Source organism: Dendrobates tinctorius, unplaced genomic scaffold (assembly GCF_039654945.1).
Source record: "Dendrobates tinctorius isolate UK_male_01 unplaced genomic scaffold, ASM3965494v1 ptg000140l, whole genome shotgun sequence".
NCBI lineage: Eukaryota > Metazoa > Chordata > Amphibia > Anura > Dendrobatidae > Dendrobates > Dendrobates tinctorius.
In genome coordinates, this window is record NW_027361808.1 from 893,635 (window position 1) to 914,884 (window position 21,250).

The window sequence follows — 21,250 nt, forward strand, 5'->3', positions numbered from 1 at the left end:
CACGCCTGCATGGACCTCCACCACCACCACCTGTGAGCAGCATCAGCTGGGGGACCCGCATTCACTATTTACGGCCCCTGCCAGGACATCCACCACCACCACCAGCATGCTACAGCAGCTACAGAATCCTGGCAGCCGGTCCACAAGCTCCAGGCGGTCCCCCAGCTCCAGCCGGTCCATGGCCTCCAGGCGGTCCACAGGCTCAAGGCGGTCTCCGGGGTCAAGCCAGTCCTCAGGCTCCAGGCGCTCCAGGCAGGACAGCAGCACGCCAACGGGCCACCATCATAAAAAAAAGAGGCGGACTCTAACTCTCCCTACTCCCTCACCTCCCACTTCCCAACTTTCCTTGCCTCCGCTGCCTTCCCCCACTTCTTTGGTTCCTCCTTCCCCTAGAACCCCTTCCTCCACCCTAAGCCGTTCCTCATCCCTCCACACCCCCCAGTTTCCACCAACTGACCCCAAGTAAATTTTTTTTTTTTTTTAAATCTTAAATTCTTTTATTTAAATAAAGTTTAATGTTTGATTTGAAAATATTGTTTGGTTATTGTGTCTTTCGCCGCCTGCACACACTGCGCCGTACACTTTGTTTTTGACACCTCATAGCTTCAGTACTGACACATGTTTCTTGTGTCAGTCCTGGAGCAATGTGATGTCAAAAACACAAATATATGACTTGTATTTTCATCCACCAGGCACTTCAGTCTGCTAATATTGGTCAGACTGATGGTGGAGGGTGCAAGGCATATCTATTCTCACCTTTCCAGGTGTCATAAAGAGTGAATTGAGGATGGTGTGTTTTGCCCATCCCCATTTCACTCTTTGTGACACAAGGCCAGGGGATCCTAGATACCTTGTCATGAACCACATCATCTATACAGTCTGTGGCAAATAGACTGAATAGATGATGGAGAAATTACAGGCCATATCTACAAATACCCTGGCCTGGTGTCATAACTATTTAGCACACCTGGCCAGGTAAGTATACCTATGAGTTGTAATCTGCAGCGTCGCTTCAGTCTTCTTTTTCTATTGCACACAGACTGTAGAGATGCTGTAGGTTAACTCCTATGTGTATTCACCTGGCCAGGTGTCCAAAATTTCTGAAGTCAGGATGTGTTTTTTGGGGGCATCATCAATTCATCATGACACCAGGCCAGGGGATTGTAAAAGTTGTATAAACCTTTATCATCTCTCCAGTCTGCGTTCGACAGTGGAGATACTAAAACTAATAGTTTTAATCACATGGTCAGTTATCAGACAGAGTATAGTTAGGCCAGGTGATATAAATATTAGTTGTATTATCTACACCTTCTCGCCAATATGCCTTATGAACATGGACTGGAGAAATGAGGAAGGTCATGCAACTTTTATATGTAGGGTCACCTGGTCAGGAGTCCTAGTAAAGTCAGGAAGCACAGCATCCTGATTTCACTGGACATCTGGGCAGGTGAGTAGTGGAGTGTATTAAGACACAGTACACTGGGTACAGGAAAAAAAAACGTATTTTATTATTAACAGACAACAAAGCTATTACACCATTTGATCCTGCCACGCTACACTACCCACATCGGATAAGAAGAAGTCTGCAAATTGGTCCCTCATTTGGGCAACTTCGACTGATGACCGAAGAGGATGCTGATTAAAATCTGGCAAAGGGTTGGCAGCAGGTTCATCCATGTCAAAGATCGGCCGCTCCTTTGCCATAACAAAATTGTGCAGAACCACGCATGCCTTCATCACCTCATCCACTGTTTCAAGTTTGAGATTGATGGCGGTGCTGAGAATTCACCATCTGGGCACTAGAATGCCAAAGGCGCACTCTACAGTCCTGCGTGCCCTCGTAAGCCTGTAGTTGAATACTTTCTTGGAGTGGTCCAAGTCACGGCTGGAGTACGGCTTGAGCAGGTTTTGGCACACCTGAAATGCCTCATCCCCAACCACTACAAATGGCAGTGGTGGAGCTTGGGTTTGGGGAAGAGGCCGTGCCAGTGGAAAATTGAACTGGTTGCCGTACAACCTTCGGCCCATATCAGAGTTTTTAAAAGTCTGGGAATCGTTGCCCCGTCCGAATGCCCCTATGTCTACCGCCACAAACCGGCAGTCTGCATTCGCAATGGCCATGAGTACTGTCAAAAAGTACTTCTTGTAGTTGTAGTACTCAGAGCCACTTCTTGCGGGTTTTGTGATGCGGATGTGCTTCCCGTCCACCGCTCCTAGGCAGTTCGGGAAATTGCAGACTGCCCAGAATTTGTCCGCTATTTGAAGCCACTTTTCGGCGGTGGGCAAGGGCAGAAACTCCGGACACAGAACATCCCACAGAGCCCTGCAGGTGTCGGCAACAATCCCGGATAAAGTGGAGATTCCCAGCCGGTACTGGAAATGCAGGGATGAAAGACTCTCTCCAGTTGCCAGGAACCTGCAAAACATAAAAAGAAAAAAAATTTATATTTCTGTCTAGGGTATTAATAAAAACACTGAAAATAAAAAGTACATGGCATAACTATTTTGCATGGTTTTTTAATACAACATAGCAGAAAAACATTTTATAAAGGCTTGTGGTTAGTACATGACAGAAGAAAAACCATTATGCAAAAAAGCAATTTCCCAAAAATAATGTTAAAATTCATTACCAAAAAACACAGAATTTTGTAGCCAACCAAAAAAAAAAAGAAAATGAAAAAAAAATGCAAACATAAAAACAATACATACCATAAGGTGACGAGGAGCCTTTCTTCGGGAGTGTCCCGTCTCCGGATGATTCCTTCAACCATACCCAGCAAGTCCAGGAAGCTTTGCTGGGACATCCGGGTATACTCTGCAAATTTCTCCTGGTTTTCCTGGAGCTCGCTGTACAGCGTGTGATACGCTCCACGGCTTTCCCGGAGTTCAATTATTGGACGCCTCCAAAACCGACGCCGCTGCCGTCTATGCTGTCTCTCCCTCTCCCTTTGTTGCTGGCAAGAAAAAGCATACGCCTGAGACAGTGCAATGAAGAGGAGGAGACACCATCACGGAGACACCATCACGTGTTTCTCAATGCAGTGATTCTAGAGCACTGCCCCCATACCTTATGGGAAATATGTAAAACATGCAAAACAGAAGCCGCGGAGACACCATCACGTGTTTCTCAACGCAAGCAATGACCAGCCAGGTCTTTGCCCGGGAAGGAACAACCACGGGAAGGGCAGTCTCCAATGAAGGAAACCACCTATGCCAAAACATGGTATCCATCCACATACAGCTGTTTCGGGGTATTGCCCCTCATCAGTGTGGAGTAGGAAACTGGCTGGTAGGAGCAATGCCTAGTAAAAAGACTATGAAGAGGAGGATGAATGAACTCATGGAGATGAACATCCGACACTGCGGAGACACCATCACGTGTTTCTCAACGCAGTGATTCTAGAGCACTGCCCCCATCCCTTATGGGAAATATGTAAAACATGCAAAACAGAAGCCGCGGAGACACCATCACGTGTTTCTCAACGCAAGCAATGACCAGCCAGGTCTTTGCCCGGGAAGGAACAACCACGGGAAGGGCAGTCTCCAATGAAGGAAACCACCTATGCCAAAACATGGTATCCATCCACATACAGCTATTTCGGGGTATTGCCCCTCATCAGTGTGGAGTAGGAAACTGGCTGGTAGGAGCAATGCCTAGTAAAAAGACTATGAAGAGGAGGATGAATGAACTCATGGAGATCAACATCCGACACTGCGGAGACACCATCACGTGTTTCTCAACGCAGTGATTCTAGAGCACTGCCCCATCCCTTATGGGAAATATGTAAAACATGCAAAACAGAAGCCGCGGAGACACCATCACGTGTTTCTCAACGCAAGCAATGACCAGCCAGGTCTTTGCCCGGGAAGGAACAACCACGGGAAGGGCAGTCTCCAATGAAGGAAACCACCTATGCCAAAACATGGTATCCATCCACATACAGCTGCTCCCACCATGATTTTCGCTGTGCCCGGTGCTCTCACTCTGCAGCTCTCCTCTTCTGGCTTTGCTATGTAATGACGGGAATGTGAAGTTCTCAAAGTGATCAAGTAAGACATATCAAGTCTCACCAGATTTGATGAAAATGCCTGTGTTTGACACCTCTATGATGCTGTATGATGATGATGTTAACGCCGCCTTGATTGAAGAGGAATTTACATATTGGGTGCTCCAAATTTCAAATGCCAATATCAATGCAAAAGACTGTGAAAAGAACACTTTAAACAGCTCCTCAGTAGTGTTGAGCATTCCGATACCGCAAGTATCGGGTATCGGCCGATACTTGCTGTATCGGAATTCCGATACCGACTTCCGATATTTTTTCAATATCGGAAGTCGGCATCGGAATCGGAAGTTCAAAGTTGATTGACAGCCTGACGTCATCATGATGCGCGGTGTGTGCGCATCATGATGCGCCGTCATTTCGGGCCTTCCGGGGGTCTCTGCCGGCCTGCCGGGGGGCTGTGTGGACTGCCCGGGGTCTGTACCGGCCTGCCGGGGGGCTGTGCCAGCCTGCCGGGGGGCTGTGTGGACTGCCCGGGGTCTGTACCGGCCTGCCGGTGGTCTGTGCACCCTGTCTACTACTGTCCCATCATTGGCTAATGTGTCAATCACTGTCATGGTAGCAGGCATCGCCCAATGGGACTTGTAGTCCCATCGGACGATGCCTGCACAGACCCCCGAAGCCTGCACAGACCCCCGGCAGGCCGGCACAGCCCCCCGGCAGGCCGGCACAGCCCACCGGAGCCTGCACAGACCACCGGCAGGCCGGCACAGCCCCCCGGCAGGCCGGCACAGCCCACCGGAGCCTGCACAGACCACCGGCAGGCCGGCACAGCCCCCCGGCAGGCCGGCACAGCCCCCCGGAGCCTGCACAGCCCCCCCGGCAGGCCGGCACAGCCCCCCGGCAGGCCGGCACAGCCCCCCGGAGCCTGCACAGCCCCCCCGGCAGGCCGGCACAGCCCCCCGGCAGGCCGGCACAGACCACCGGAGCCTGCACAGACCCCCTGGCAGGCCGGCACAGCCCCCCGAAAGGCCCGTACAGACCCCAGAGAGGCTGTACAAGGCAAAAACAGGGTTTTTCTTATTCCGATACCGGAAGTCCCATAGACTTGAATGGGACTTCCGGTATCGGAATCGGCGATACCGATACTTTTTTTTAAGATCGGCCGATCCATTCCGATCCGATACTTTGAAGTATCGGACGGTATCGCTCAACTCTACTCCTCAGTCCATTTTTAGTGGCGTATACAGTTTAAAATAAACATTTTAAGTCCTCTTAAACACCTTCTTGTCCTACAGCATTAAAATATGACATTGTGATATAGCCAAAAGTATTCTTTACAGTCTGTTTAGTGTTATAAAAAACATAACCTTGTTTTTTCCCTTCTTTTTCTATTGCTAGTTACAAGTGTATTCTGCATATTTTTTAGATTATTTTCCTGTTGACTGCTATGAAACTTCCTATTGTTTCTGGACTGTTATTTATACTTAAGGCCATTATTATTATGAAGGTAATGTTTCTAAAATCGTTACTGTTACTGTTTTGCACAGCATCATCCTGTGATCAGGAGCTCCAGTCTGCCCTTGAGGAAGCCAGACAACCAAAGAATGAAAATGTGGTCATTCCTGAGTGTGCAAATGGAGGGTTATACAAGCCTGTACAATGTCACCCATCCACAGGATACTGCTGGTGTGTCCTTGTAGACACTGGTCGACCCATACCTGGAACATCCACAAGGTAAAATTATACAAATGTCCTGATTTATTAAAATATAAAACCTTGAACATTAGATTTGCTAATACATGACTAAAATTAACCCCTTCATGACCGGAAGTATTTTCAGTTTTGCATTTTGGTTTTTTTCTCCCCTTCTCTCCAGAGCCATAACTTTTTAATTTTTCTGTCAATATGGCCATGTGAGGGCTTGCTTTTGTGAGATCAGTTTTACTTTTGAATGACACCATTGGTTTTACCATGTTGTGTACTAGAAAACGGGAAAAAATTCCAAGTGTGGTGAAATTGCAAAAAAAGTGCAATCCCATACTTGTTTTTTCTTTTGCTTTTTACTAGGTTTACTAAATGCTAAAACTGACCTTCCATTATGATTCTCCAGGTCATTATGAGTTCATAGACACCAAACATGTCTAGGTTATTTTTTTTATCTAAGTGGTGAAAAAAAATTCCAAACTTTGTTGTTTTGTTTAGTTTTCAGAGGGTATTTTGCTTTCATCTATCCTTTTTAGGATTTCATCCATATATTTCTAGGGGGCTCTAGGCAGCAGTTATTGATTATTGTATTGTATCATATTCTATCGTGACTCTGTTGGTCTTACCTGGATAGTTATTGACTGCCACTGATATTACTATTGTATCTTTTGATATCATTTGACAGATTTCCAGGCTTTCCTGGTGTGTTTTGATTAATTTTTATCATTATTTTCACTGGCTCATTTGTGTTTTATTATAACACACTTCCGGTGCACATAGTGGAGGAGGGGTTCTTTCTGTGTGTGGGGCACTTATGTTGTTGTACATTTGATAACCTTTTGGGTTTTTAATTGTTTTTAAACTTGTTTGTTGCTTGTCTAACTTTAATTGTTTCAATAAAAATTAAAAATTGTTATTTGTTATACCGTTTGTGGTGATCTTTGCCTTTACACGCTACTTTTCCTCTTTTATCTCTTGATTATTTTTTGGCATGTGGTGGGTGATCCCAGATATTTCCTCATTGGTAGTGCCCTCAGTTTTTTGTGTCTTGATCTATTTCTCATCATTGAGGACTTAAAGAAATGGACATTTAGAATCATAAGCGCAGTGGTCAGCAAAGGAAACTTGGAGGGGGTGATAAACCTTTTTTCACCATATTTGCATTTTTATAACATGAAAAAGAATACATATTAAGTATGTTTTAAAATTTACCCTTTGGCCTGAACTATATTCAGGGGTGGGGGTGGGTTGCCTGGGAGGGGTTTGTTATAGTTCCGTATGTAAAAATGTGCTTACAGGTTTCCTTTTTAGAAGAGCTCCATCTGTACATACAGTACATCTGTGTATTACAGATAATGACTATCTCCCTAGAAATGGGGTGAGCAAATAATTTTCCTAAGGGGCCACCTGAGAGACCATGACTGTTGTGGAGGCCCGAACCAATAGGCTGAACTTAACATATTAATTATAATTATTTTATATTAATATTAAGCTGAATTAAGTAGTCTGCTGACATCCCCTTATATACCATATGAGCCCACACATAGCCCCCTATATACAGTATGAGCACCCACACAGCCTTCTATGTTCAATATGAGCCAGACATGGCTTGCTATATACAGTATGAGTTCCCACATAGCCTCCTATATACAGCATGAGCCCTCACATAACCTCCTATATACATCATGAGCCCCTACATAGCCTCTTATATACAGCATGAGCCCCCACAAAACCTCCTATATGGGTCATGAGCCCCCAGATAGCATCCTATATAAAGCATAAGCCCCCATATAGCCTGCCATATACAGCATGAGCCGCCACATTGACTCCCATAAATAATATGAGCCCCCACATAGACTCTCAAATATAGCATAAGCACCTACATTGTCCGCCTCTCATATATAGCATGAGACCCTCACATAGCCTTTGGTTAAGCTCTGGATTTTCCATTGAAGCCATTCTTTTGTTGATTTGGAGGTATGCTTAGGGTCATACTGATAGGTGAAATTCATCTTCATCTTTTTAGCAGAAGCTTAAAGTTTATGTTGCAAAATTGAACATAATTCTCCTAACCAGCGCATCCACATGTTTACAATGATGGGTATGTTGTGAGGCTTCAATTTACTGTTCATACATTATTTTTCTATTGTATTATTTGGGCAAATGTGCAATTCCTTGTCGGACCACATGGTTGTTGCCTGCTGTGATCCTTCGGCTATGATTGCCTTACTTAGTGAGTCTTGTGGTAATTTGCCACTGCGCTGATATTATAATTGACTCACACCTTTTGGACTACAGCGGTTTGTATCACATGTGGTCTGTCTAAGCACTTTGTAATATATACTTTTGGAATATGTTATTATTTATTTGAGCCTCAATCTATATACATGCATTAACCTGGTTTGCTGTCAGTCAGTTTTCTATTGTTCTGGGTATATTGGATACAATCAATTGTCCTCATTTGACTTTATCTGTGCCTTACTATGTTCTGTTCTCTTTTGATGTCTTTCTGTACCAAATAAAATTATTTTTTATGTAGCTTTGCACTCTTTTCCTCCTTTTTTAATATTCATAACTGTTCACAGTTCCCTAAACTTATATTAAAGCCCCAGTTGTAGCTGTCTAAACACAGCCTCAAAACATAATGCTATGTCCACCATGCTTCACTGTGGGAATGGTGTTCTTTTGGTGGTGTGAAGTGTTGGGTTTGTCACGGGGGTACAAGACTAGATAGGGGCCAAGCGATTGTGGTGTCTGGTTACCCAAACTCCTGCATTGGTTAGAACTACTTCTCCATCATACTAAACAGGTTTTCTTCCCTCTGGTATTGCTAGAGTTAATCAGTTCAGTTGATCTTATTGGGCTCTTCATCATGGATTGCCTCAGCTGTTCTGTGTTTTACACTCCCCTCTGGTATGTATGCTTGCCATTGGCTTTTGGGAATTGCCAGTGATAGTTCTTTCTCCCTGGTTTGAAGTTGGAGGAGTGTTTCGGTGTTTGGAGTTGGCGCTTGGAGAGTTGCTCTCACAATTTCTGCATGGAGTTTGTTTGTGTGTTCATCCTAATCCTCTCCTATTTGGTTTCACCTACCTTTCCCTCCCATGTGTTCCACTCTATAGTTTGGTGATTGTATTTTGTATGATTCCGGTTTTCATTTATCTCTGTTCGTCTTCCTTTGCCTGTCTAGTTAGTGTAATCCTATACCCTTCGCCTCACATCTGCCTAGGTGGGGGAGGGAACAGATGAGGGTAAGTCAGGAGCATAGTAAGTCACGTGACCCTGGCATCTCCACCTATAGGACTAGGGTGTGAGGGATAGATAAGGTGCCCCTTTCCTAGAAAAATCATGCATTGCTACCTTAACAGGCTTTGTGCCAATGATACCTTTTGAAATTATTTTCATAAAGTACAATTTTGGTTTCTTCAGGCCATAACATGTTTCCTCACATGATTTTGGCAAACTTAATGTAGGTTTTTCATAGCTGGGTTTGGATGTTTTTTTGTGTAAGAAAAGTTTTCCATCTTGCTACACTACCTCATAGGTCAGGCATAAATAATACAGGTGATTATTGTCACATGGAGTACCCAACCAGTTCTTGTCAGAAATACCTGCAGCTCCTTTAGGCTGTGTGCCCAAGTAGCGATTTTTAAGCGTTTTTGCCGCGATTTTCGGTGCGAAAACGCTGCGAAAATGTTTAAAAATCGTGTACAGAACGCCCCCCATGCATTCCTATGGCATTCCGCACATGCTGTGCTAATGCTGCGCTTTTTTCCGCGGCGGAATCACATCGCGGAAAAAATCGCAGCATGCTCATTCTTTTGTGCGGAATCGCAAAGAATTGCCGCGATTCCGCACCCATAGGAATGCATAAGAATCGCTTACTTCCCGCATGTGGCTATGCCCACCATGCGGGAAGTTAAGCGTCTCATGTGTGGTTGGTACCCACGGTGTGGAGGAAAGGAGACTGTCCTCCAGGCCCTGGGTACCATACCCCTATAAAAAAAAGAATAAAAAATAAAAAATTGGGGTATATTTACCTTCCGGCGTCCCGTGCTGCATTCCCGGCCTAAGTGTTCCCAGTAATGCCTTGCGGCAAGGCCCTATGATGACATAGTCTCGCGTGACTCTAGCGGTCTCGCGAGATCGCTATAGCAACGCGAGACTACGTCATCACAGGTCTCGCAAGGCATTACTGGGAACGCTGAGGCCCGGGATGGCAGCGCAGGACGCCGGAAGGTAAATATACCCCGATTTTTTTATTTTTTTTAGCATTTTAACATTCTATCTTTTACTATTGAGGCCGCATAGGCGGCCTCAATAGTAAAAACCTGGTCACGCTTGTCAAACACTATGTTTGACGAGTGTGACCAACCTGTCAATCACTTTCCAAGCGATGCTTCAAATCGCTTGGAAAGTGCTTGAATATCGCACGTGAAAATCGCGACAAAATCGCGATCATAATCGCGGTAAAATCGCGAGAAAAAACCGCGCGATTTCTGGGAAGGAGTCCGGTTTTTAGTGTCCGGAATAAAACGCTACGTGTGCACATACATAGCCTTAATGTTACTACTGTAGGCCTCTTGGCAGCCACCTGGACCATTTTTTTTTCTGAACACAGCTAGTGATAGTATGATCACAATTATCTAACCACATTATTTTAGTTTTGATATTTTTCTTTTCTCGCTCAAAATAATTTCAGTTTGTTTCTCAATGAATTTGTACATATTATGGGTGACAATAAAGGTGGAAAAAAACTGAAATGATTTTTCTTGGTATGATTTTTTTTGTGACAAAACCTGGCATATTAGCAGGGGTGAATAGACTTTTTATATACACTATATAATGTTATGCATTAAAATGAGCATTTATGAATGTGACTGCTGTAAATGTTGCACAGTTTGCTTTTGAAGTGAAAACTATTATTTTTTTGTATGAATAGTTTAGCTATATTAAACAGAATTCTTAATACTGGCAAATAATGACTGTTCTAAGCATAAAAAGCAGAAGACTGTAATAAATCCTAAATCAGCATCCTACTGAAATTCCAGAATGACTAATTTAAATCACAAATGTTGTTGGCTATGTTGTAGGCTTATTTATTCACTATCTAACCTGGAAAGATTTTCAGCAGAAAATATTTTGTTTCACTTTTTTTGGTTTTCTTTTGTGTGTGTGAAATTAGTAAGCAATTAATTTTATTGCTTTTACTTCTGAGATTTGCATAGATGAATGCTTTTATGCCAACATATCCGGGAGAAGATGCATGGTTAAAGCATTCCGAGACCATGAGGCAAAAGGAAGTATCTCTTTTATTCTTCCTGGTGAAAGTATGTGGCAAAACTTACAATGTCATAACAAGCCAAGTCTTTACTCTGGAATGTGTGATTTGATGATGGCTAAATGTAAAAGGAATATATAAAATCATGCAAAGGAGGAATGCAGTTTTATAAAGGGAAAAATAGTCTATAGCTATAAAGTATTATTCATTTAAGACAGACGGTTTTTTTTTAATAATCTGTATTTTGCATTTTCAATTTAACTGTGTAAAAACAGTAACAATCCAGGAGGGTCATTTTAAAATATTTTATATGCAAAGCAGTTTAGTTTACCAAAGTCCTGCCTATTCAGGTACCTTCACTCACGGCACACATGTGCTAAGGCTAGTTTCACACAAGCGTATGGCCGAGGTGTGGAGGGCTGCGTACTTCCTCCGTGAAGCTCCGCCCACTGCCGCGCCTCCTCCGTTTAGCTCCATCTACGTTGGCATGCGGCCTGCTTACCTATCTTTAGCATTGGGTACGCAGGCCATGCCGATGTATGCGGATGCCTCCGCATGCGTCATTTTGACGGTGTGGCAATCTGCACCAAACGCAACATGTTGGATTTTGTTGCGGTTGCCGCACCGTCAAAACAACGCATGCGGAGGCATCCACATACATCGGTGTTATGAATGAGTCACCGTAGGAGGCAAAAACAGAAATACTAACTGAGGACAGAAAACCAGAGAAGTTGGCAGCTATCGGATTGCAGACCCCTGAACCTAACAACAACAACTAGCAGTAGCCGTGGGGGGTTCCTACGGTGCCCTAGACCCCTCGGTCACAGCCGGAGAACTAAATAGCCTAAAGACAGAAAGGGAAATCTAAACTGCCCCAGAGCAGACCCCAAAGCAATGGGCAGCCCCCAACATATAATAACGGTGAAGCAGATGGAAAAACACACACACAGATAGAAAGATAGGCTGAGCAAATGATGGGGCCAAAGCTAAATAAATAGGACAGGATAGAAAAGCTGCTGTCTGCAATCCGCCGAAACCCTATCAAAACAAGAGCCAACAGACTGATAGGGAAAAAAGCCCTGAAGACGCTAGGCTTCAAAAAGACTATATCAGTACTCAGGTATTTTCTGAAGACAGAGCAAAAAGGAATTCAGCTCACCCCAGCAGGGAATGGCAGAAATCCAGAAAAACAAGGCAAAACAAAACCAAAACACAAATGCAAAAAGCAGAGCAGAAAACTTAGCTTTTGAGGAGCAGGAATCAGACTGGTCTCCTAGAATCCCTCAGGGAAATCACCAGCAAGGCAGAAGGGCGTCGTCGGCTGCCTTATATCCAGTCAGCAATTCCAGTCACCCAGTCATCATCATCCAGCTCAGGTGCTTGGTAATCAGCCTCACTACCTTCCTTCACCAGAAGAGGGAGTTCATCAGACCGCAATGGTGAAGGGGAAAATGAACTCACAACAGTACCTCCCCCTTGAGGAGGGGTCACCGAACCCTTATCCACGCCACCAGGGCGATCAGGGTGAGCCCGATGAAAGGCACGCACCAATCTTTTGGCATGAATATCAGAGGCAGAGACCCCGGAATTATCCTCCTGACCATAACCCTTCCACTTAACCAAATACTGGAGTCTCCGTCTAGCCAATACAGGGTCCGGAGGTGCCACCCCAGGAACAACTGGTTCAATAAACCTCTTCAACAAGGACTTATGAAACACATTATGGATTTTAAATGTGACAGGAAGAGCCAAACGAAAAGAGACTGGATTAATAATCTCCATAATCTTGTAAGGTCCAATAAATCTAGGCTTAAACTTAGGAGAAGCCACCTTCATAGCGATATTTTTTGATGATAACCAAACCATATCACCAACCTTAAACTGGGGACCAATGGTCCTATGTCGGTTGGAAAACCGCTAGGCCTTTTCCTGGGACAGAGATAACTTATCCACCACTTGGTCCCAGATCTGGTGCATTCTCTCCACCACAGTGTCAACACCTGGGCAGGCAGAAGGCTCCACCTGCCCTGAAGAAAATCGAGGACAAAACCCAAAGTTACAAAAAAAAGGTGACATCAAAGTGGCAGAACTAGCTCTATTATTTAAAGCAAATTCGGCCAAGGGCAAACATGAAACCCAATCATCCTGATCAGCGGAAATAAAACATCTCAAATACGACTCCAAGGTCTGGTTTGTTCTCTCCGTCTGCCCATTGGTCTGAGGGTGAAAAGCAGAGGAGAAGGACAACTGAATTCCCAGCTGGGAACAGAAAGTCCTCCAAAATCTCGACACAAACTGAACTCCTCTGTCAGATACAATGTTCTCAGGAAGCGAACCACCTGTTGCAAAAACAGGGGCACCAACTCAGAGGAAGATGGCAACTTAGGGAGTGGTACAAGAAGAACCATCTTAGAGAACCTATCACAAATCACTCAAATAACAGTCATTCTCTGAGAGACAGGCATATCAGAGATAAAATCCATTGAAATATGGGTCCATGGCCTCCTTGGGACCGGCAAAGGCATCAACAACCCACTAAAGCGAGAACAAGGTTTAGACCGGGAGCAAGTCCCACAGGACTGCACAAAATTCCTGACATCACGAGACAAGGCGGGCCACCAAAAAGACCGACTCACCAGATCTCTAGTACCAAAAATACCTGGATGACCAGCCAATGCAGAGCAATGAACTTCAGACATCACTCTCTTCTTCCACTGGTCAGGAACATACAACTTTCCACTGGGACAACGCTCAGGTTTGTCCTCCTGGAACTCTTCCAGAGCACGTCTCAAATCGGGCGAGATGGCAGAAAGAACTACCCCTTCGCCTAAGATGGTAGCAGGCTTGGTCACCACAGGAGAATCAGCAAAGAAGCTCCTAGGGAGAGCATCAGCCTTGACATTCTTAGTGCCAGGAAGAAAAGAGACCACAAAATCAAAACGTGTAAAAAACAAGTCCCACCTAGCCTGTCTAGGGTTCAAGCATTTGGCCGACTCCAGGTAAATCAAATTCTTGTGGTCAGTGAGGACCAAGACTTGATGTTTAGCTCCCTCCAACCAATGTCTCCACTCCTCAAATGCCCATTTCATGGCTAACAGTTCCCGATTCCCCACACCATAGTTACGTTCAGATGGAGAGAACTTTCGGGAAAAGAAAGCACAGGGATTCATTTTAGATGTTACAGGATCCTTTTGGGACAAAACAGCTCCTGCACCAATCTCAGAAGCGTCCACCTCTACCTGGAACGGGAGTGAGACATCAGGTTGCCGCAAAACCGGGGCAGAAGTGAATCTTCGCTTCAGCTCCTGAAAGGAAGAAACAGCCTCCGGAGACCAATTCAACACATCAGCACCCTTCTTAGTCAGATCAGTCAATGGCTTGGCAATACTAGAAAATTTTGCTATAAATTTCCGATAAAAATTAGCAAAACCCAAAAACTTCTGGAGGGCCTTCAAAGAAGTGGGCTGAATCCAATCATAAATGGCCTGTACCTTGGCCGGGTCCATTTCAATAGTTGACGGAGACAAAATAAATCCCAAAAATGAAATTCTCTGTACCCCAAAAAGGCATTTCGATCCTTTGACATACAGGGAATTCTCCCTCAAGATCCGGAACACAGTCCGAACATGTTCCACATGAGAATCCCAATCCTTGGAGAAGATCAAAATATCATCCAGATAGATAATCAAAAATGTATCCACAAAGTCTTGGAAAATGTCGTTCATGAAGCACTGAAAGACAGAAGGGGCATTAGTGAGCCCAAAAAGCATCACCAGGTACTCAAAATGTCCCTCCGGAGTATTAAACGCCATCTTCCATTCATCCCCATGCTTAATGCGGATAAGATTATACGCCCCCTGAGGTCAAGCTTGGTAAACCAGCAAGCACCTTTAACTCTGGAGAATAGATCCGAAATCAGGGGTAACGGATACTGATATTTAATAGTAATTTTGTTGAGGGCACGATAATCAATACAAGGCCTTAATGAACCATCCTTTTTGGCCACAAAAAAAACGGCACCTAAGGGTGAAGAGGATGGTCTAATATGACCCTTCTCCAACGCCTCCTTAATATAGGATCGCATAGCCTCATGCTCGGGTACAGATAAATTGAAGAGCCAACCCTTGGGAAATTTACACCCCGGGCTCAGTTCAATTGCACAGTCATAACTCCTATGAGGAGGCAAAGACGCAGACTCATTCTCACTAAATACATCATAAAAGTCCGCCAAATAGTCAGGAACATCATGCGACTGAGGAGAGGTGGAAAAAAACGGAGCCTCACTAAGGGCACACCGACAACCCCAACTCACCACAGACACAGATTTCCAATCCAAAACTGGATTATGAATTTGCAACCAGGGAAACCCCAGAACAATGGTATGATGCAAATTATGCAACACCAAAAATCTGCAATTTTCTTGATGGTCTGGGGCGACCCGCATTACCACCTGGGTCCAAAACTGAGGTTTATTTTTCGCCAAAGGAGTATCATCAATCCCTCTCAAAGGGATAGGTGTCCGCAGAGGTGTCATCGGAAATCCACAACGTTTAGCAAAATCCAAGTCCATTAGGTTCAGGGCCGCTCCCGAATCCACAAAAGCCTTGGCGGAAAATGTGGACAGGGAGCAGATCAGAGTAATTGCCAAAAGAAACTTAGGTTGAACACCACCCACAGAAAACATGTGTGCAAAACATTTCTCTCGTTTAGGACAGACAGAAATAATATACGAGGCATCTCCACAAAAAAAACACAGCTTATTACGCCTTCTGAACTCCTGACGTTGCTCCCTGGACAAAACTCTATCACATTGCATAGCTTCAGACACTTGTTCAACAGGTGGCAACACCTCTCGTGCAGTCCTGCGTTTACGTAAACGTCGATCAACCTGAATGGCTAATGACATAGAATCGTCAAGACCAGAGGGAACAGGAAATCCCACCATAGTATCTTTTACGGCTTCTGACAAACCCTTCCGAAAGAGAGCTGCCAAGGCATCATCATTCCAGGTAGTAAGGACCGCCCACTTTCGGAATTTTTGACAGTACAATTCTGCACAATCTCGACCCTGGCTCAATGTCAACAGGGTCTTTTCAGCCTGATCAATAGCATTAGGTTAGTCATACAACAACCCCAAGGCGTTCACATTAGTCAGAATAGGATCATCTGGTTTCAAAGAAAACGCCCAATCCTGGGGATCGCCACGCAGCAAAGAGATGACAATTTTAACCTGCTGCGCGGAGCTCCCTGACGAGTTAGGCTTCAAGGCAAAAAATAATTTACAATTGTTTTTGAAATTCAAAAATTTAGACCGATCCCCAAAAAACACATCAGGAGTAGGGATCTTTGGTTCAGCAGCATGTGAATGAGCAAGGTAGGCGGAAATTCCCCGCACTTTCGCAGTGAGCTGCTCCACACGATCAGCCAATTGCTTTATCTCCATTGAGAGAAAAAAAAATTCCCCCTACGGCCTCAGAGATATAGAGGAAAAAATATGCACACTTTTTTTTTTTTTTTTACAATTCTTTCCTGCTATTGAGTACCCTAGGATCTGCGGTATGGCTGGTGATTCTGTTATGAATGAGTCACCATAGGAGGCAAAAGCAGAAATACTAGCTAAGTCCAGAAAACCAGAGAAGTTGGCAGCTATCGGATTGTAGACCCCTGAACCTAACAACAACAACTAGCAGTAGCCATGGGGGGTTCCTATTGTGCCCTAGATCCCTCGATCACAGCCGGAGAACTAAATAGCCTAAAGACAGAAAGGGAAATCTAAACTGCCCCAGAGCAGACCCCAAAGCAATAGGCAGCCCCCAACGTATAATGACGGTGAAGCAAGATGAAAAAACACACACACAGATAGAAAGATAGGCTGAGCAAATGATGGGGCCAAAGCCAACTAAATAGGACAGGATAGAAAAGCTGCTGTCTGCAATCCGCCAAAACCCTATCAAAACAAGAGCCAACAGACTGATAGGGAAAAAAGCCCTGAAGACGCTAGGCTTCAAAAAGACTATATCAGTACTCAGGTATTTTCTGAAGACAGAGCAAAAAGGAATTCAGCTCACCCCAGCAGGGAATGGCAGAAATCCAGAAAAACAAGGCAAAACAAAACCAAAACACAAATGCAAAAAGCAGAGCAGAAAACTTAGCTTTTAAGGAGCAGGAATCAGACTGGTCTCCTAGAATCCCTCAGGGAAATCACCAGCAAGGCAGAAGGGCGTCGTCGGCTGCCTTATATCCAGTCAGCAATTCCAGTCACCCAGTCATCATCATCCAGCTCAGGTGCTTGGTAATCAGCCTCACTACCTTCCTTCACCAGAAGAGGGAGTTCATCAGACCGCAATGGTGAAGGGGAAAATGAACTCACAACACATCGGCATGGCCCGCGTACCCAATGCTAAAGATAGGATACGCAGGCCGCATGCCGACATAGGCAGAGCTGAATGGAGGAGGCGTGGCAGTGGGCGGAGCTTCACAGAGGAAGTCCGCATCCCTCCACAGCTTGGCCATACGCTAATGTGAAACTAGCCTTACCAATGTGCCAGAGATCCTGTTGCTTTTGGATGCAGCCCTTTGGAGTCATCACTAGGGCTGAGCAGCTACACAAATCTGTGTCTTTTCATTGTACTTTACTTGTGGGAAAGAATTTGCCTATTGAAAAAATATTCAGTCATTGGAAATGGCTGATCGCCATGCATTGTAGATCCTCTCTAATTAGTGCCAGGGTACAACCTATACTGAAATTGCTTCATATAAGTAACTTAGACAAAGCAATTCATGTACAATGAGTTATCTAGTTTGCATAAATAATTATGCTTATTGATTGGTTAGTGAATTGTTTTTCAACTTTTCTTTTACAGTATGTGTTTCAGTTGCTCACCATTATTAATGTCTTTGTTTACATTATTGTCATTGAATGGAAACATTGTTACTTATTATCACTCGATCATGCTGCTGCCACCCCTGCCCTGGTCACTAGTCAGTGATAGATTCCCCTTAGTTATTCATTTTTGTTTCTGCAGTGAGCTAGTAGGTAATAGCTCTCTGCTGGGAGCCATGAGTGGGCTTCCTTTTAGATAAACCCCAGCAGACTTGCAATAGCTGCAAGTCTCACTTCCCTCTCACCTCCTGATTTTGTTGGTGACACAACTTCTGATCTTGACCCTGCGTCTGACCGACACCCCCTGTGTGGTAGCAATCCACTGAGTCATTCTGTAAAACCAGATACCTGTATAAGAATTAAATGGTGTTGAGGTTCTTTGGGTTCTGCTTTTGCCAAGTCTGTCTGAGGTGGCCTTCTGAGCCTGTGACTTCTCACAGATGCAACACTTTTACAGTATGTTGAGCTAGTTAGTACTACTTTACCAAATTACACCTTCCTACAGCTTAGCAACCATTGATAAATAAGAAAATGTTGGTCCTGCTGCTAAGACGTCATAGTCAATCCATTTACCAGTCTATCTTTACATCTACACCATAAGGTTGCTACTTATTGACAACAAGCTAACAGCTTGAATAGTTTATTTTCTTTTTCTTTTTTATTTCTATCCTTATGTATTTATGTATTATACTTCATCGTAAGTAGCACCATCAAACATCAGAAAACGTGGCACATCCCAATATTAGATAAGTTTGTTGGGATTTAACGTGAACCTCCAGTTATGTATAAAAATTAACCATGTCACTAACTGACCATTGCATAACTCAGGCCATCACTTTATTTTAGGAAGCGGGTACATCGATAGTATTGCCACATGGATGCAAAACAGCCATCAGCTGTTTCTTTACATCCGTTCTGTGCCTATCAATGTATCCTCTTGTTAAATTAAAGTGTTGGATTGAGTTCTGCAATGATGAATGTTTTCTGCTGTTGGAACTTTTGCATACACTTACAATTTTTGCTCTGAGCACTGCTGTATATTAAGACTATAATGTTCACCCGTGTCTGGGACTTGGATGCAGGACATAAGGAAATGAGTTAATACGTTTAGATGTATTAAAATAAATAAGGTGTCGGACAATGCTAAATATTATTTGTATATATACCGCAATTTAAATTCTCATATGAAAAGAACAATCCAGTAAAAGATGGAATTTCAATCATCACATAGTTATCGTCACATAATTACATATAATGTATTTCTATATATTCATTTGTTGAAGAAAATTGAGTTATAAAAATGTATATCCAAAAATATTCCTTGAAAATTGTTACTTTAAAGATGTATAATGTAGTAATAGCATAAAATAAGTATTTTTAACAAATCTGAAATATAATCTATATAAATATGAATCTGTAATACATTTTTCAGTACACAGCGAAAAATTTTATAAAAAAGTAAGATAAAGTCAATATGTAAATCACATGATTAATTACTACTAGCATTTGGGATTCTCAACAAAATGCAAACTTCCAAACTTTCTATCTTATTTTTTTTCAATCTATCTGAATATCTGTAAACGATAGAGTCTAAGGTAGATGCAAATAAGTGTACCCTTGATGTGGCCGAGCAAGTAAGTGCAGCTTTCAGCTACTAGCCTTGAAACTATCTTCACCTTCATCTTTTTTGCTAACAACTCAGATATTCTTTATAATTCATTTTTGCTGTTTACCGCTTCCATCTTTATTCTGTTTGTGGTTTCCTTTTAAATTTACCAACCTTTCATACCTTCAGGTCATTCTATCCACATCAGTCCATCGCTCCTCTCATCTAATTTCCTCTCCTCTATCCTCCTTTCATCTCCTTTATGTACAGCTTTTACGCTTGATTTACATTCTTAAAACATCCAATACCATCTTTTCCTGCTGTTTAGATTCTATTCTCCTGCTCCTAGATGCATGATACACCACTCCTAACCCTGGCCCACCTTGTGCAACTAGATCGGATTTCTCATGTTCCTCACACAGGAACCCTGCTCATTTTATTAATGATGACTGATCTTCACTATGTATTTTCCTGACTTCTTTTTCTATATTTTCTGAAACTTTTGGTCAGTGTGAAACAAATTCCCTTGAATACATTAGTTTTGCCTTTAAAATAAATAGAAGCTAAAGAAAAAGAAAGACGTAAAGGAAGCAACACTATCAGTGTTGAGGCATGCCACAGCCAGCAAAAGCTGTGTACTTGGACACACATACAGTTGAAGTGTATTGCGAAGCACAGGTGCGTGCTCCACAATGCACACTCCACAATCAGAGGCCAGCAGCTGACATCTCCGTACACATGATGAGGTCCATGGCAGAGACGTCACACGCTCCTGTCACATGCCGGAGTCAGATCCTTCCACCTCATCAATCAGCAAGCAGTAGTTGTACACAACTTCTAATCCAACCCACCAGTTCCTGGGTCAATTTGCTGCTTTTCATCCCCACTTTCTATACTGACATACTGACACTCATTATAGTTAACATTTGCATTGATAATCCAACCTCTGCATTTCTATCTCATTTTGTATCTATAACTGCTTCATAATGTCTTTCATAATTTACTAATTCTTCAAGACATGAAAAAGAGAATGTTTATGATATTTTTCTTTTTATCAGTTTCTAATTTTACTTAAGACTCCCTCTCTGACTGCAACTTTTTTCCTTTTTACACAGAAATCTTCTTGCTATTAACACAACCGGCTTAGAAAGGATTTACAGTCAGTACTGCCCCCAGTCTTTGGCCTCTTCTGTCCTAACATTTCAATAAGACGCTCAAAAGAACCCCGGATGAAGCAGCATCACCTACACCAACAAACTTCCTACACAATTGACAGTAACTCTGGCAAACACTTAAAACAAAAATGTGTTTTCTTCAGTGGTACTCTAAATGCACTAAATGTTTGTGTAGACAATGTCCTCTGTCTGCAGATTTCCTCCACCACTATTTTATGTTTAACAATTACAACTTTGTCTTTCACCTTCCCAAACACACTAAGTTCACCATCCTCATCTCCTCTCTATTCAATTATCCAAAACTAATCTATCACTGATCTCGACAATGAATATCTGGTCACTTTCTGCCTTGGACCCTAACACCGAAGTAGTCTACCTGTTCCTTTCTTCTTGCCCTTCTATCTGCACAAGTAACTATATTTCTTCATATCTCTTCCAGTCCCTATTGCCAGCTGTAACTAAAATATGTAATCCCTTTCTTTTAGTAGCTGTCCTTCCTCTTTCAAACATGCTATCAAAACTTTTACATCTCTTGACCAGTCCTGTTCTGATAATACTGACCTGTCTCTAATCTCCCCTCCATCTCTAAATTACTAA

The 21,250-nt window shown here is 43.3% G+C and overlaps 1 protein-coding gene across 1 annotated transcript in view; it reads left to right on the top strand.

Moving 5' to 3' along the window:
• Nucleotides 1-21,250, top strand: part of SMOC2 (SPARC related modular calcium binding 2) — a 792,053-nt gene that overhangs the window by 477,893 nt on the left and 292,910 nt on the right. Inside the window, exon 8 of the mRNA XM_073545093.1 lies at nucleotides 5,555-5,741. Within this exon, the coding sequence (XP_073401194.1) occupies nucleotides 5,555-5,741 (187 nt within the window). The remainder of the gene's footprint in view (nucleotides 1-5,554; nucleotides 5,742-21,250) is intronic.